Raw genomic sequence first — 18,536 nt, forward strand, 5'->3', positions numbered from 1 at the left:
TCCCCTCCAACAGAGCTTCTGCTCTGTTCAGCAAAAAAGCATCAGTTAGGCAATTACACTGCAAAATAACGCAAGTTTTGGGTTAGTAATTACTTGTAGGTTTTCTAATTTTCAGCACAGTAAGAATTTAATTTCCATGAGCAGAGGCAAGAATGCAACAAACAAACAAACAAAAAACCACCCAACTTTCCAATTAGTAGCAGCAGCAGCTATCTGTACACCGCCTCCAGAATATCTTCCATGGACAGTTTGTTTGCCTTGGGAACCTCCAACAACCAGCAACCACCAGCAGGCCCCTCAGCGAGCTGCTGACACAAGAGCTCTGGGAGGGACGAAGAGAGGAAGAAAGGGTCCAGTAGATCACCACCACCTTCCTGAACTGCAGCAAATGCAAGGATTTGAGTTTTTGGTATTGATAAAATCTTCCCGTTATTATAAGAAGTCTGCAGGCTATTTAACAACAACGCCTAGACAAATCTATTTTGTCTACAACACATACAGCACTACAAATAATAGCAAGAAAAAAAGCAAAATAACCAACTATAATATTTAGTCAAACCAAAGATGTGGTCTCTAAAGTAACTTCAGAACAAGATGTTAAATACACTGCATGCTGCAATCTTTTGCTACAGTATGGAATAAAGAAAAAAACTCAATCTAGAAATAAATGACTTACTCTAAGAAAATGTTCATTATTATTTTCAATGTAGAAATCAAAATTGAGATTTTATTTTTTTGATTACTGCACCAATGAATTAAAGACGGGAAATCTGAAGTGTCACTGCAGTTACCTACAATAACACGTAAAACACTTAAGAGTATATGCTAAACTTTGTGTTGTGCGGCACTTAACTAATAAAATTTCATAAAAATACAGAGTTAAAAAGCCGTCTCAACAGAAGTTCTCATTACAGCACAGGTCTACATTCACGTTCTTACCAATAAAACTGATTTGCCAAATCAGTTTTGAGTCCCAATACTTTACGTATTTCCACTGGCATTAGCACCAAACCTTAACCCTACATTTTACCTGGGATATGGGGTTATTTATGCAACTGCTGCTCTGAAGCCTCCCGCTCCTGGAAGGCAGCACGAGGCTGTTCAAGGCAGCTTGGCAGCAGGACACGGAGCCCACGACGTCGGCAGCGCGCGGGTACCTCCGGGCTGTACTGCAGGGCCACACGCAGGCAGCCTGCAATCCCTGCACGTAACCCAGCAGGTATCCCAGGTTCTCCCTTCTTCTCCCCCATGGTAAGAAAATCCTATAAGCCATTTTACCTCTTAAAGCAGTGTCCAACAGCCACAGGTGCTTCCCGGCTGCCACAGTAGCTGACCAGCAAGAGGGTGGCCCCACCGCCTCTACCTGCAACAGGGAACTCTCCTGCCTATGAACAGCCACGTTGCCAACAAAACGAGTTGTCAGGTTTTATGAAATGAGCATTTCCACCAAAGACAACAAAACACACTGTTAATATGAATGTGAAGCTATCTTTCGTTGCATTGATGCATCAGGAGAAGGCTTTTAGCTAATGCTGGCTGTAACAATTCAGCGAGGCAGGCAAGAGAAGAACTCTGCTCCCGAGCCCTGCAGCATCTGTTCCCTTTAGAGCCACGGTATCTTCATGACCCACACACTCCTATGAAAAGGAGAAATGACTATTTCCTATCATCCCGGGTTCGTCATTAAAAGGCAGTGCTCATTTTATTAGTTATTTTGCATAAATAACCTCGTAACTTCTGTAATAGCTTTAAGAGGTAGCAAATACACTTAAATTTAGTCCATCTCCAAGGAGCAAGAGTCCACCAATAAATTTGCATTAGAGAAATCCATCACACGAACTAAAAATGAAAATGTGTGTGTGCAGCCTAGCAGGGAACCTCAGCAAGCCTACAAAAAGCCAAAGTGTGAACTGCAGGCACGGAGGAATCACGGCTGGTCCCTGCAGCTGCCTCAGCACCCTGGGTGAGATCAGCCCCAGCAGGCTGCTCTCCCGAATTCACAGCTCTCATAGGCAAACTCTGAACAAGGAAAAATGTGGCTTCTATTTGGCTGTCTGTATCTTCAAACACTACTCCAGTGTTCTCCCTGTCTTAACTTTAAGCTGTAAGCAAAAAGTTGGTTACGTGGAACCGAGGACCTCTATCAGCGGAGAACAAGCCCATGGGAAGTGGGGCCGCTGGCTGCTGCAGCCTGGGGAAGGGTTTTAGGACTTGACAACGGGCTGGGGGAATCTCAGAGTCTCTGCTGGTAGCGCAATGGTTGAGAAAATGTGACCAAAAACTGCTTAAAGAAATACAGCTTGTGTCTGAACCCCGCTGACTTGGTACCAGGGTCCCCAAGGCACGTTTCTGCTGTGTGCACCTTAGATGCCTTTCACAAGGGGTCTGCTGCTGCCTCTCCTTACTCTGTAAGGTCAAATGGCAAAAATTCATGCGTGTGTCACACATCCTCAGGCTGCAAAGCAGGATTACACCAACTCCATCCATATATCTGGAAACCTCCTTTTCAATTCCTAGCCTGTGAAATGATACCAAACAATACTGGAACTAAGGTAGAGTTTACTGTCTGTACACTGTAGTTAAGGTTTTGTAAACTCTTCGCCTTTTCCCTAGGAAAAAAAAAAAAAAGTCACTTTGGAGTTATACTGCAAAGCAAACACCAAGTCCTTGCCTCAAAATCCTGCTTTAAAAAAAAAGTGTTTTAAAATGCCTTACGTTAGATGCTTATAGTGCTTCTTCAGTTTGTTTTTAGATTATCCATCTCCCTCCATAAATTGATCTTATTTGTTCTGAAGTCTAAAACTCAAATAGCACGATTAAGAAAAGGTTACAGAGCATCATTATAATTTAATACGAATAGGAATATACAGCAATCAACGTCATGTGAATTTTTAGCATTAAGAAAAGTAAAAATAATAGTTAAAAGAAGCTGTTGAGTAGCAAAAGTGTTTTGAAAAATATCACAAGGCACAAAGAGGAAAAAAAAAAAAGTAATTTCACACGAAGAATTAGGTCAGATAACTATACTGAAAGATAATTACGATAAAGTCACTCGATTAACGTACAGGATTCAAGATACACTTAAAATAGCGTAATACTTAGCTCCTCCACACACAAAGCCCAGCAAAATGCTTCCAGACCCTGCCTGCAGCCCGTGCGTCTCCTCCGCACAAAAGCTCCTCCGCTGGGCTCATGCCGCGTTTTGGAGCCACTTTCAGGGGCTCCTTCGCTCCTATCCCATCACTCACAAAGCTGAGATCAAAACTGCATCTGAAAACCAAACCCAATTTGCTCCCCCTCGCTTGGGGGGCTTGCAGAGCTGCCACAGCCCCTTCCTTCCTTCCTTCCAGCCGCCAGCTCCGTGGGGGAGGCAGGAATGTGCGACGGCTCACCTAGACGGGACAAGGCTGTAAGTCACTGCTTTGCTTTCAGAAGGGCCTCCTCTATAATGCCATTAATAACCTCTTGGGTAAATCGATTGCTTCCACGGCTCCTACTTAACTGCAGTATTTTTAGTTGCATAAGGAAATCTATTAAAAACGGGGGAGGAAAAAAAAAATTAAGTTATTTGGCCAAAGATCACCAAGGGGTTCTGTGTTTCTGTTCATTGCAGCTATTAAAAACGTCCAGAATCACAGTGCGCGCACACACACACACACACAAAATAAGGCTAAATACAGACTAACAAACTTCAAAAACTCTAACTCAGCAGCCCATTTCCTAATTCACTGAGCAGCAGGACAGACAACTCCACTTCTAAATGCAAGGCTAGGATTTTGTAAGCAGAGCTTCAGCTCAGCAGTGAGAAGCCGTTTCTAGGAAAAAAATAAATTATTCTCTGGTTTCATTACGGAAGTCTGATATCTAAAATAGTGGTCTATAAAATCACGGGGTATCTGTTCAAGCCCACATTAATCATGTGTATTTTATGGATCTCAGCGCTACTTTGCTGCCATAAAACAAGACTAAACATCAACAGGTTTATGAATTTTTAATCAAGTCACAGATTTATGTCACGACACATTACCTGAATGTTTCAATCTTAATAAACAAGGCAAAAAGAGACCCTAAACCTCAGAGGAGCCCACTAGCTAAGAATGTGGCTATCGTTAGCAAGAACTACTTTGTATACGTTGCAAGTCTGCAAAACCTGTTTGCCACAGTAAATAAAATAAATCAAAATCTGAAGCGAAACTGTTTAGTAAACCATTCATTTGCTTTTGTAAATGCTGCTATATTTGAAAATTTTAATATCCAAAATATTTTGGAAAAAATAAAGTTATTCAGCAGGTTGTGTGTGTGTCTTTTTTTTTTTTTTTTTGAATAAACAGAAGGCTTGTTAAATTACAAAATAAAACTCAAAAATACCAGAGTTATTTTTAGAGACAGCTGTCTCTAAAAGACAGCCTTCTTATCCGATTTACAGAAATACAAGTCATGAGTTCATGAAGTATACATTCAGAAAGTGATTGACACCAGATGAGATTTTAATTCATAAAACCCCTCAATTCTTCCCCTGTGTGTATCCACTAAAATTCTAAAATCTTACAACCTACTTCTAAAAGGGCATGACCACACTAATGACATTTTTAAAGTACTTATCAGCTTACAGTTAGGCTTGCTAATGTTAAATATTGTACTGCAAATAGCTTATATCATTCTTCACATTGAAATGTAGAAGTGGAACTCATCCTTACTTTGAAAGCAATAACGAGTGGTGTGTTGGGTGTTTTGCTGTGTTATTTAAGCCCCACCACTGCAGATTTTGCACAAAGTACTTCTGCAGCTTCCACTGATTTCACAAAGAACGACGCTGCACGAGTGTCAGAATTCAGGGGACTTCAGGACCTCAAAGCACACTCCTATTCAATATAGATGTCTGCTAATTTTAGTTTTACTCCCACCCAGGAAAATCTGACCCACGGAACTCAGCGCAGTACGAGTAGGTTTATTTTCCCAGAAACTGTAGGCAAGGCTGCAAGTCACTCCTAGCACTCCACCCACTGCTACAGGATATTCTGCCACAGACTTGTAAGAGGCTTACACACATAAGCTCTCAATATACGAGCAGTCACTTTTTAAATCAAGACCTCAGAAATGCAGGGATTTAATTTTGTTTTTCCTTCCAAGATGTTTCACACATTTCCAGATTTCGACGGCCATCTCCTCCGTGCAGCGCTATCAGTACCTCCGAGTACCTCCCATCAGTGGCTCAGAACGAGCGCTCACAGCTTTAAGACCTACTTCACAATGGCTAATAAAAAGTAAATATTCAAGTAGCAATCTCAGGGAGGAAAAGAAGTGGTACATTTCTTGTCCTGCTTTTATGAGAGAAGCAATTGTAAATACGGCAAAGGAAGTCTCGCCTTTGCCGTCTGTACTGAAATAGCCGAAGGCAAAAAGAAATCTCAAATCAGGTTTATCAACACTACTTTCTTAGCACAAGCAACATCAATTTGACCACACAGAAATTCTTTGCATTTCAGGAACAGTTTCCCAAGTTCCAAATTCTACGTACACCGAGATAACTTAGCTATGAAATGCAGCAAACGACTCTTTCATCTCCCTGAGTTGCGTTTCTTTTGGTTTTGTTTTAAGCTACATGTGTTCTCACTGAAGCCGATTGCTGGTTCAAACTACGAGAAAGATGGAAATCCTCAGGCTGAGGCAGGACAGGACACAACCTCCCTGTCTAACCGGGCAGATGCGTTCCTCATGGAGAGCTGAAGCCAGGCAGGTGTGGGTCAGCACCCACCCCAACAGGCAGCTCACAGGCGCTCAAGAAGAATGGCACTAACACTGGCAGGACCCAAAGGGACCCAAACCCAACGCTCTACACCTTCAGCCAGTGGGGTTGGGTTGGTTGCAGCAAGCACTGCTAGCAAAACCTCCCTACTTCTACAGCACGTTCTCTGTAAGGAGGCCTCAAGTCTCTCCGCAGCCCTGGTCAGAGGGGAGCGGTGCTGGTGTTCCCGTGAAATCCCAGCTCAGCACACAGCTTGCCCTCCGAACTCCAGAGTTTTAATTCTCTACGCCAAGCACTAGCTCCATGGACACGCTGATCACTGACACCTTCCCAGACAGCTTCCTGAGGGGCCACAAAATCACCTCTGACTTTTAGGCCTGAAGAGGGCCTCTGACAGGCGTAACCCAGACGTGGAGAACCATTTCTGCCTGTTCTGCCTCCAAACACCAGAGCCTGCACAGGCTCATCCCCGCTCCTCCACTTAGCTTTGACAAGGCACCAACTACTGAAGCTTCTCCCCATCTTACAGCACCCTGGCCACCCCTGGGCACACAGAAGATGGCCCAGCTCCTGCCCTTAAAGTCCTGCAAAGCCCTGGAGCCAGCCTGGCTCAGAACCCACAGCAATCCCCCCAAAGCTGGGCTGACTGAGGGCTCTCCCATAAAGTCCCACACGGGCAGCAGCAGCCACCAAGGACCACGGCACCAAGAGCTCAGCCACCCCACTGCAGTGATGGGCATGGACGTGGCACGGCACTAAGGGGCCCGTGCTGTGAGTAAATAAGACCAAATGATGCGGCCACCCTGCACGGACAGGGCCTGGGGACAAGCAAATAGAAGGGTGCAGAATTATCGGGCACGATTCCTGCATTTTATGGGTCCCGCACCACCAGCGGCAAGTGAGCTGTGACTGGCGAGGGCGTTTGAAAGCAGCAGCTGCTCCAATTACCCTAATCCTCTCCCACCATCCCCATAATGAATTTGGCTATTTTCTCTAATTTGTCCTCCTTTCAGAAGAACACAACAATCCGAGTTTTTGCGGTATTGTTTTAAAACAATACTGCTGACTAACACTGCTGTTCCCACCCCACCTCCCCTTGTAATCCACTGGGCTCTTCGCTTGGCAACACCCGGAGTTTTGTTTTGTTTATTCTACCCCAGTGCCAGAAGGATGCAGGCTTATTCAGAACAGAATCACCACCAGAAAGCCGAGTTGTTATGAAGTTTTCAGAACTAGATGGCTTCGTTTCCCCCGTTTCATTGCTTAGGAATTGTTCGCCGAGGCAGATCTCTCGCAGCAGCAGCTCAGACACTTCTGCAAAGCTTTCTGTTGTGTCGCTGCACGACCACGACCATCAGCTCCCCCTCGTCCTGTTCCAGCTCAGGCACAGAGGAATAATGTTTTAAGGCATTTACTACACAAGCGATGCTCATGCTCTTAGCACACCATGACTTACTTTTGAAATCCTATGTAAAAGTGTATTTGACAGGGCAATTTGCAGAGGTTGCGGTGCTGTTCAAAGCATTTTATGTATGAGGCACTGGTTACAGAAAGCAGCTGGTACCTAATGGCACTGTAAAAGCAGGCCGTAATATTTGTAAATATTCTCTTCTGAACAGGCATGTTTCATAACTATGCTGCTGTTTAAAGCTGACACAGGAAAATTCATTAAGTTTAGCATTAAGACTAGGTTAAGAAAGTCATATTATGCCTTATTCTTTATTAGATATCCACGGATTATTTCTTAATTTTGTCCAATATTTTAAAACAGCAAAAACCCAACAAACAAACAAGAAAAACCTACAAGACCCAGAAAACAGAAGGCACGTGAACAGCCGGATGTAACCTACATAGGATTTAGGATCAAGAAACAGCTTCGGGCACAGCCCCTGGACCCTTTTTCCTTGCTCACTCTCTGCCCAGCCTGAGTGTGTTCCCTTAATTTACATCAGAATCATTTTTAAGGTTTGTTTTTAACTTAATCCCAAATTGCCCTTGCAAGTTTTTACATTTCAAGCAACGCAAAACTTCTAAAAAAAAGTTTTCCTGAATGACTGACTGTCCAAATTTGATTTTCTGCTAGTCGTATCCAGCAATTAATTACTGCCTTTGAGCGCAGCAATCTGATGAACTCTATCATCAGCTGATCTCTGTAATACAGATTTTTTTTTATGACATCTGATATGTCTTCAAAAACATGAAAAGCACACTGCTGTACTGGGATTCCTCTCTTTGGCATTACACGGAACAGCTTTAAAGGAACGGGTTGCGCACAGGGCTCCCCGCAGACCGTCCTGCTGAAATCCAGCAGAGCTGCAAGTCCAGCAGTGGAATTAAGAAGCTACAAAGGTAAGCTGTTCCCATGCACTTTTAAGGCTAAAATAGATTACAACAGCTGCAGGAAAAAAATAAAATAAAATAAAACCGAACAAGACAAAGCAGTTCTCCAGCGCTGAAAAGCCTTTCTGCCATCTCACAAAAGCTACAGCTTGCTTTGCTACGCGCACGTATCTGTAAGCTCCAGCCCTCACTGCTCCTTTTCTCACTACAGGACCAGATATCCTGGCTGGGATCATCGAGTATCTTGAAGTAAAGTCTGTGTTTTAGCCCAGATCTGCTTGGCTTGTGAAATAACTGTGATTTGCTACCTGGTAAAGGTAAATTACAACTGGAAAAATTTCCAAGGCATTTGTGGACCTTCTTCCCGTATGAATGAAAAACAACATCCCGGCAGCAAAACCTCTGCGTCAGCCAGAAACTCAGTGACTGCAGCAGAAAATGCTCAATTGAAGAAATTTCTAAATTTTAAGTTGAGCTTAGCGTGTCCCTGTTGGTCTGAGCAATGTTTATAAAACAACCACCCACGGATGCCCTTCTTGTAAACTGGCACCCACAGACTTCCAAAATGAGAACCTGCCCGCTGTTAGGCACAAAACACTGATATTCCTGTACCATCCAGAATGAAACCTGCTGAAAAAGCTACCTGCCCTCACCTATCACTAATACCGGCTCATTGCTTTCTTCTGGACAAAAGCACAGTTTGAGTGTTTGTATTACAGCAATTAATTGATTTTAGCAGACCAGGGTGGCACAAATTATCATTAAATTAACAAATCAGAGAGGTACGTGACATTTTCCCCTTCATACTCATTTCAGCCAATGAAGCTTATTAGTCCTACCAGCGCTTCCAAATGTAAAGCCTCTTATGATATCAAGAATAATCAAATGTTGGAATAGTTTAAAATCAAACAAGTGTGAACACGAACTGTAAACACAGAGGCACATTGGGGGACTTGAGGCAGTCTCAGCAGGAATGCAGAGCGAGCAGTTTCCCGTCGGAGCCCCCAGCATAACAGGACCAGGACGGGCTCCAGAGGGGGAACCCCCAGCTGGGGACCGAGCTCGGCAGCGGCTGGAGCACCGCACTGGTACCCGCTGCCTACTGAAGCCTTGCTCCTTATCCATGAGCTTTCAGACCCAGCATTTCACCTTTTTGTCAGCAATATTTTATGTTCTTTGTACAGAATTGGTCCTGTAACACAGTCTTACATTTCCACACCAAACGAGCTGCTGCGAACTGTTAGCTGCCCGTTTCTACCGATCACTTCAAGGCACAGGGGCACAGATTTTACCTCTTTTTAGGCAGAGCCCATGCTCAGTTCCAGCACACCCCCAGTGCTCCCCACATCGCACACCTGCCCCCAGCTCCCAGGGTCACAGCCCAGCCCCATGCTGTAACACACACCCTGCCTGCTGCCCGCAGGGGGCCAAAACCCAAAGGCAGGCTTTGGTCGGATGCCCACAGTTTGGGAATGTGAAGAGCTCCCGTGTGCCCCATATTTACTTTGAAATAAATTATCTTTCTAAAGATAAGAAAGGACGACTGTTTATTTCATATTTCATTGAGGAAAAAAAGATGAAAAATCATGACAAGGTAACTCTAAATGACAACTGAATACAAAGCAAAGTATTTGCTCTCACTGAGCAGCCAGGTCAGCTCCAGTGCTCAAGAGCAGTGTTCAGAACAACAGAAGCGAGAAGAAATACAGGGAACAGAAATATGAAGTATCTTTCTACCATTAAGTGTCAAATGCATTTAATTTTCTGAGCCTTCAGTCACACTCACATGAAAAAAGTTCACTGCAAAATTAAAACAAAGCATTTAAAAATACAAAATGGAAATGTGTAAAGCACACAAGACAATTTTTCTATCACCATCGCACAGATAATCTTTTATAAACTGTTTTTAGGTCGTAGCACAGTTCAGTTGGAAGGGACCTGCAGCAACCACCTGGTCCAAATGCCCAACCAACTCTGGGGCTAGCCAAGAGCTCAGGGGTTCCCAAAAGCCTCCTGAGCAGGGAGCATTGGGCACCGAGCCCTGCAGGGAGCCCGCTGTGCAAACACTGTGCCCACCCTCACGGCAAAGCAAGGTTCCCTCGTGGCCAGCCTGAGAAGAAACCAGAGCCAGTTTTCAAGTTTCAATTAAAAGAATTTGATGGAGATTTACTTTCCTGTCAGGACAATTAACCCTGATGCTTATTGGATTACCACCTGCACCAAATGCAAATGCTGAAATTAATTCTTGTATTTCTTCATCCCCCCCAATGAGTTGTTTGTTTTCTTTGTCCCCAGCTATATCTTTGGTCCCCAGTTTCTTGCCCAGTCCATCCCAAATCAGTGCCACATTAACTCCTAGTCCTTGCGGGTATGAAAACGTAACATTTGTTGACTAGTCATAGGAAAGGGCTCGCATTTAAACAGGAAAGAGCACTGACTGTATTCCAGGAAATGTCCAATATGTAGCTGTAACTAGTCATTCATTAAATTACTCTTTATAACGAAAACGTTTCAAATCAGCATTCTTTCAGAATTAGAGCTTTTCTGCGTTAAAGAACACAAATCATTGGAGTTGGAGTAAAAGGTTTCAAATCCCCTGGAACCAGTGTTTTAGGGCACGGTATCTACATAAAGATGACTTTGATTTAATCTGAAGAATTTGGTGACCCTCTAAACACAATGGCTGAGGTGGACCACTCCCAAAATTAAGGCAGAAAAGCTGTGCACTATAAAAAGCTCCCTTTTAGTCACACAGCACCCTTGAAGAAATCACAATATTTAACGTTCCAGGGCTTGGTTTTGTTTACTATCTGTCAGGTTGTCCACAAATCCACTTATCTAAATCCTGTATGAATAAAAAAATATTACTTGTCCTTGCACTACAAAGATAATCTTCCAAGCGTGAAGCTGCTGTCTCCAGACAGATCCACTGATTGCCATTACCACTGCTCTGCCAGCAGCAAAACGAGTCTCTGTGCTGGCATCGCTCAGAGCATCACCTCTGGAACAACCTGAAAACCCACAGCGCTTCTGTACCATCCGTTTCTGCAGAGTAAAAAAGGACCTGAAACCATTTTTTTTTTTCCTCTTTCTATAGACTAAAAGATTTTTCCACCTAGAATGGACAGAGGTAGGGTGTAAAAAGAAAAAAAAAAAAAAAAAAAAAGGTCTAATTTTTCCTTCTAGCAACAATAGGAATGAACTTCACATTGGTGTGTTTCACAGATGTAGCTGCTTCAAGAGGGTCACATCACAGCTATGGTCACAATCCGCCCAGGTAGAGAGACTCCACGTCCTCTTCCTTCTCAGGAGAGGAAAAGAAAGCAGGTATCTCTACTGACGGCTGATTTTTGAAGTCAGCAGTGCTCACAGTCCCAATCTCTGTAAGTATTTCTGGTTGCATTAACCTCATCATATGAATTACATAGATTTTTTTAATTTTATACTTTTTCCAATACCTGTTACCAAATTATGAAGTCATTTCTATTATAAGAAACACTTCATAATCAATAGCTACTTACATTACCTCCCAGCTTAGGTTTTGCCAAAAATAAGAAACTGCTGTGTAACCCTCTAATTGCATTCTGTAACAGCAAATGAAAATAGGCTTCTCTAATAGTTCTTCCCAGTGAAATTCAATACAGCTCCACCTTCCAAATAAAGCATAAAATGATTTAACGTAGCTCACTATATTGCAAATGATCAGGTCAAAGGGCAATTCATGCTGGAAGGGAATTCAGGAGTTTATCTAATTAATATATAAACTGATATAAAAACGTTAAAGTAATCCATCAAAGATTGCTGCTAACAAAAACAAAGTGACTGCAGCCTGATAACATACATTAAAATAAAGAACAGGCTAATATCTGTACTGAATTTTATTTTATTTTTTTGTTACTGTAATGAACTGAGAAACCAAGTGTACTTAAAATATCCAGAACTCCCTCCCTTGCTGGTTTGGCAGTACCTAAGCTGTTCTGAACCTCAGTGGGTGAACTTGCAAGACCTTAAACTTAGGGGGGAAAAAACAGCAGCTGTCAGAGTTTTGCTCTTGCTGCTGGGGAAATACTGGGGAATGAAGTTTTGGAGGGAGGTGAGATTGCAAGTACTTCTTCCTTTCCCTTTGCGTGCACAGGAAAGGCTTTGGATCTTCATTATGGAAAAGTGTATTTTGGTTATCTACAGAGCGCATCAAAAAAAAAATAAATCAAAGCTCACTGAAATCTACACCAAGGTATCAGAACCTGTTCAAAACAACAGAACTACAGCTGACTTCAGAATAGGCTGGAGAACAGCGTAATTAGCGTACCTGGCATTAGCAGGGGGAATATCAAGGTTGGAACCAATAAGTAGATTAATGAGCAAGGTGTAGCTCGTTAGAGAACTGAGGGATGAGCCTGTGATACCTACAGCAGCAAAGACAGGCAAAAAGATGGACACTTGAAACAGTCCCTGCTACTTATCTCTACGAATTAAACATGCTACAGCAATGCTAGTATCTTCAGCCTAGTATTAACCACTTTGTGCCATGTGAAAGTTATAGAAAGTTCAAACCAACACAAAAAATGCCTACGGTACTACTTCTGAAGAATTGAGTGCATACAATAAAGAACCAAAGCTTGGATTCAGTCTGCAGGATAAACTCCGCTGTGTGCTGACAATCAGCATCGTGCTCTACCAAAAGAAACCTACATGAGAAATCCAGCATCAGGTCAAGCCGTGTGGGTGGGCACGGCTGACTCAGCCTGGATCCTGAGGGTGCCAGCAGCAGAGATTTTGGCACGAGACAGCATTTAATTTCTCAAGAGCACACCAGCACTTACGTATGTTGGAAGAAACAACGAGCATGTCAGTTTAAACCTTTCCCACGTTTGAATGAGAGGCTTCTCTGACGGAGTGGTTTCAGAAACGCATGCTGTTTGCACTTCTGTAACGAAGCAATAAATGCACAGAGATCAAAGTTCGCTATAGAACAGCAGCAATCCCTGCAACTTCAGCTGAATTGCACAACACTTCATCAACAATTATAAAAAAAATAAAAGAAATAGCTACTATTCACTGAGTTTTGCCAACAGCCTTGCTTCCAGAAATATAGCCAGCTTCTACTGTATGAGATAGCTGCTCTACCACTGACTGGCAATTGCTTCAAAATGAGTGTTTACCAGCTAGAAATGTCTCTTCAAGAGCCAAAGAAAACTGATTACACACCATTAGAATAAAACACAAATTACTACTTCTTTGTTTGGACAAAGTGCATCCCGCCTTTGTCAATTAGCAGACAATTGCTTTTGTGGAGGAACTGCTACAAAGAATGCTAGGTGAGTTTCAGAACGCACTCACCAGCTTACACTGCCTCCCTTATGGGGCTCAGAGAGCATCAGGAATGCCAGATTTCTTCTTCCCCATTCCAACCAGTTACAGAGGATGCATAAGTCTCTCTCAGCAATGGTACAGAGGATGACGATCTTACTCATCACTGTTTTGCTGCCTAAAATTTGGCACCCATCTGGGAAAATGTGTCTGTAGCAGCTTGTCTAAGGACACAGTCTATGTGCAAAGACAAAACACACGTATGCGTTCTCTAATACGATATTTCACAATTGACTAATGTAAGAGGAGGAGGGATCTGTTTAACTCCAACTTAGTTACAGGATGTTCAAAACTCAACTACTGACAGTTCTCCTCTTACACCATTCATTACCAACAACCCTCTGAAAGTTACCTAATACAGAAGACAACAAAATCCATTTATTTTAAATGTTACCATCAACTAAATAAAGCTAAAACTCCTTTATGGACTTCAATCTGGAAACTAGCTGGGTAACAAATCCCTTTAACCAGCTGGAAAGAGAACTCCCTGCTCTCCAAGTGCTTTTGTTTACAAGGTTGTAATTACTGCTATTCAAAGATTTATTTACAGAGTTACTTGAGCAAGAGGTTTTGAACTACACATGGAACCAAACACTTACTAAGCACTTAAACATGAGATGTATGGGCCACGGGAAAGAAAGAAATGGGGAGAGGAGAAGCACATTCCCTGTACATGAGGAATTGTTATGTTTTAAGTAAGACACCAGGTTATTAAGCCGTTGTGAAACTGTCCTGACTTCTTCCTACACGTTCTCTGCTAAGGAATACATTACATGGCCTTGGACTACCATAACCCCAAATCAATCCATTCTTTAAAAAAAAATCTATTAAAATGCAAAGTTTTCTATCTTATCACCAGGGAACTTTCCAAATCAGTTCTCCACACCACAGAAGCCGTAACTCCTCAGCCACACCATCAGGTAAGGGTGCACTGTCACTGCTGGGCTGTTCCTAACCCCCGCTGCCAGGGATCTGGCTAAATCAACTCCTCCAAGGTGTGCTGCCAGAGAATATCCCCACAGGTCCTTGGGCACCTGCAGACAGCCAAAGGGTTCATGGATAAGGAGCCTAAAGGTCCCCACGAAGAGGTCAGCAGTCCAACTAGAAAATGTCAAAGGCAAAGTTCTAAGCAGTTCGGGCACCGATGACCCAATCTGCCTTACTTAAGGTAATTTCATTAACAGGCACTTAGCTCAGCCTGCTGCCTTCCCCGTTTACAACACAGTGGGCCAGAATTACACGTTCACAACACGGTGTAAAATGTAAAGGTCAAAAGCACCAAAGACAAGGTTAGACACCGCTTAGCTGAACACCTGCCACCCTGCACAACAAGCCTGCTACCCAGGGTGAAAAACAGCTGACAATGTTTTCTTCTCAAGCATTCCGAAATTCCCAGCTCCTGACAGCTTAACTGTTATTTTAAAATGTTTTCTTTAACTCATCTCAACTCCACAAGAATTTATGCTTCCCGTACTGTCTTCAGTGTCAGTTACCTTCTGTCCTCATACACTTCTACTCATTTCTGGCCCAGTCACTGAGCTCTGCTTCTTTCCTTTTTTGCCCCTTCCTGTCTCTTTTTAACATGCCAGTGGCCTAATGGTGCAGAACGTTTGAGAAATCCATGGAAAATTCAGTACTCTAACCCCAAAGAGAGAGCACTACTGTCCAGGTGCATCTCCCAGGGGAAAAATGAAAACCTCTTTCTCCTGCTCCCAAAGGGGACAAGCACACCATCACTGCTTCCACAAACAGGCCAGAAACTTGCCTAGAGAGTGCACTGCTCATCTGTTCTACTTGGTCCTTCTAGGTATGCCAAGAATGCTCACTTGCCAGGGTGACTGTACTATCCCAGCCTCTCCTTCCAGCTCTTTTCCACAGTAAGCAGCTCCAGTCCCTTCCCAAAGCAGTAAATGAATGGAAGCAAACTTGCTCTTGACAGTTTCACTGCTGCCCAAGGCCTTTCAGAGAGTAATTCAGTTCTTCAGTCTCTGGAGGGACCACCACATTACTTTAAGAAACTACTTACTGCCCTTTCAGGGCTTTCCAAGTCCTGGATATTTTACACATCCATTTTCACAAGAGCTCTTCTAAATTAGATTGCAGAAGAACCAGCTGAAAAGGCTTCAAAAATTATGTCACTGCTAATTACACTTCAAAATTCAAGTAGGCATTTTCAGTTACTCATGTCTGAGGAATTTCAGAGAAAAGGCTTATTGGAAAAGAATGTGGTAAACAAAACGAAAATGTGAATTAACACATGACAAATACTACAAAGAATAAACCAGAGAGAAAGGAAATGTGGTAACCTAAGATACATGAGAGAAGAGGAACACTGTACCTTAGCAGAGGTAAGACATTCAGTATCTTTTTAGACCAAAAAATCAAAGTGGAATGAAGAAAAGAAGATGCCATTTGCAACTTCTGCTACAGAAACATCACTGAACATCGCATTAGATGCGAAATATTACACAGCCTGTGCTGCTACATGTACCTTTAGAAAACATGATAGCTTCCAAAGAAAAAAAAGAAGCCCCTCAAAGCTTTAACACAATAGTAGAAACACATCTCTTACCAACTTCAAGATTTTCCCAAAGCTATTGAAGAAATTAAGCAAACCGGAAAGGAGGAGGTCACCACCTATCACGTGATTCCAAAAATATTCCCTACGAAGGGAAGTTATTCCTGCCTCATGTGAAGGAACAAAATCCTTCTCTCTCTCAATAAGCGTAAGTCACAAGCCTTGCCTTGGGGGCTCACCAGTGACAGAAGGATACCCCCAACCCATGTGCAGTTCCACACAGGCATCCTTTTACCTCTTCCAAACAGAAGGATCCTGGTCCTGTTGTCAGACACCTGACAGGACCCAAGAATTCCTGAAGCCCACTATTTCCACCACTCAGTTATATGCGTTTTGGGGCATATCACAACCTCACTGTGCAAAGTGAGGTTATTTCACTCGCTATAAACGGAAACCCATGCTTATCTTCATGGAAAGCATTTGATATCAATGAAGTGCACGTGCCCCAACTGCAAGAATACCAAGAGAAGCCTCTTTTGGCCTATTAAGCACATGACAACAATTTTAACACATTTCTCCAAGAGTAATGTTCCGGATGCAGGCCCCTTCTTACCTGATTTTATAACTGGGCAAGGTATGCTTGCGCTTGATCACTTTCTTGAACTGGTTCACGATGATGGACGTGAGCTGCGGCATGGGCCTCCCTTCGAACTGCGACTTCACCTCGAAGAGTATCACGGGGTCATCCATGAACGAGAAGTACCAGTGCGTGAAGGGGAGGCGCGTGAAGACCAGCTTCAGCCTCCCCATCACCCGGGAGATCTTGACGAAGAGGTAGGCCGACTTGCCGAAGACCAGGTCGGCGTCGATGGCCAGGTGGAAGCCGCCGTTGTACTCCAGGTCCACCTCGAAGCCCAGCTCCTCGGGGCAGCCCTCCTCGTTGCACACCACGGGCCGCAGGAGCTTGACGGCCTTGAAGACGGGCAGCACGTTGCCCAGCGAGACGTCCCGCAGGCTCAGCCCCTCCAGCACCTTCCCCGTCACCTTGGCCTGCAGCAGCTCCTCGAACTCCACCTTGATCTTCTTCGTCACCCAGTTCCTCACCAGGGCCGTGTCCCGCAGCTCCCTGAAGAGGAAGAGGAAGATGGCATTGAGGAAGTGGCACGTCTCCTCGCGGGACGACGGCTCCGGAGGGGGCTCCGCCGCCTGCTGCTGCTGCTGCTGAGAAGGCGGAGGAGGAGGCGGCGGCTCGGGGCCCGCAGCGGGCGGCGCTGAGGCGGCCGCAGCCGGCAGCGGGGCCGCGTCCGTTGCCGCCGTGCCGGCGGGGGGGGGCTCCGCGCCCTGCAGGTACTCCCTCAGGCCGTGCCCCGCCGCCACGCGGGCGTACACCAGGCCTTCGCCTTCCCCGCTGGGCCCCGGGGGCGGCTCGGGCTTCCTGCCGTAGAGGAGCAGGAGCTGCAGCAGCAGCGTCAGGAAGGCGCCGGCCAGCGCCGACAGCACGATGGCGTACACCGGCAGCATCCCGGCCCTCAGCCCGGCACCGCCGACACCGCCACCGGGCGCCGCCGCCGCCTCCTCATCCGGGTCCCCCCCCCCCTCACTCTCCGCGCCCTGCGCTGCTGCTGCTGAGGCGGCGGCGGCCCCGGCCCCGGTGGCGGCGGCGGCGGCGGCGGTAGGGGGCGGGGCCCCGCGGGCTCTCCGCGCCACCCCATTGGAGGAGAGCGGGAGGCCCCGCCGGGCGCGTCACGGCGCCGGGCGCTGCGGCGTCACAGGGCGGAACGCGCATGCGCGAACGCGGGGTTGTAAGGGGGGGGTTTAAGGGGGAGATGGGGTGGGGGTGCCCGAAATGGCGGCCGGGGGGTCGTGAGGCGATGGGGAGCCGCGGGGTGCTCTGCGCTACTGACACGCTCCGTAGTCGAGTTTTTGTTGGAAAGCGCAAATGTGCTTCAAAAATTGAGCCCCACCTGTTGGTCTCATGCGTTGGAACGCGTTGAAAGGCGCAATGGGAGCTGCTGGAGGATGTGCGGGGGCAGCCCCGCGGCGCTTTGGGGTCATTTTGGGTGATTTTGGGTGCTTGCAGCCTGCAGGTTTTCTGATTTCTGCAAGGCGTCTGCGATGTGCGCGAAAGTTACTTAATAATAAAGCTTGTGGGATTCAGTTCTTGTGTTTTTTCTCTGCCTGTTTTTATTTAGTCACCTACCTCTAAAGAAGCTCCTATTAACTATATTTTAATACCAGGAAATCCAGGGTCACGCTGATTCTTTGCCAGCCTCGGGAGATGCTTTAAAAAAATGCAAACGAGGAGAAGAAAATGTGAAATCTAAACGCTGGGGAGATAAAAACACCCCCCCTTTGTGAGTGTGTGGGGTGGGAGGATTGAAAAGCTCTTAATGAGGCAGGGCTGCGGTTTGAAACTGGAGATTCAGAGTATGAATTTTTTATAGGTCTTGTGACTGAAAGTTGAAATGCCTGGGTGTTTAACAGGGCATTTCTATAGAAATACCAGAGAGGTCATTAGTACAAAATTTGAGCCGCTCTGTTGCGGGCCTCCGCCATGGCTAA

At 45.0% G+C, this 18,536-nt stretch overlaps 1 protein-coding gene across 1 annotated transcript in view; it reads right to left on the reverse strand.

Moving 5' to 3' along the window:
* The window catches only part of PDZD8 (PDZ domain containing 8), a 57,084-nt gene extending 39,449 nt beyond the window's left edge, over window positions 1-17,635 (reverse strand). Inside the window, exon 1 of the mRNA XM_084526459.1 lies at window positions 16,588-17,635. Within this exon, the coding sequence (XP_084382585.1) occupies window positions 16,588-17,495 (908 nt within the window). The 5' untranslated portion in view covers window positions 17,496-17,635. The remainder of the gene's footprint in view (window positions 1-16,587) is intronic.
* Window positions 17,636-18,536: the final 901 nt, after the last annotated feature.

This window comes from Aythya ferina (assembly GCF_964211825.1).
Source record: "Aythya ferina genome assembly, chromosome: 7".
Classification (NCBI taxonomy): Eukaryota; Metazoa; Chordata; class Aves; order Anseriformes; family Anatidae; genus Aythya; species Aythya ferina.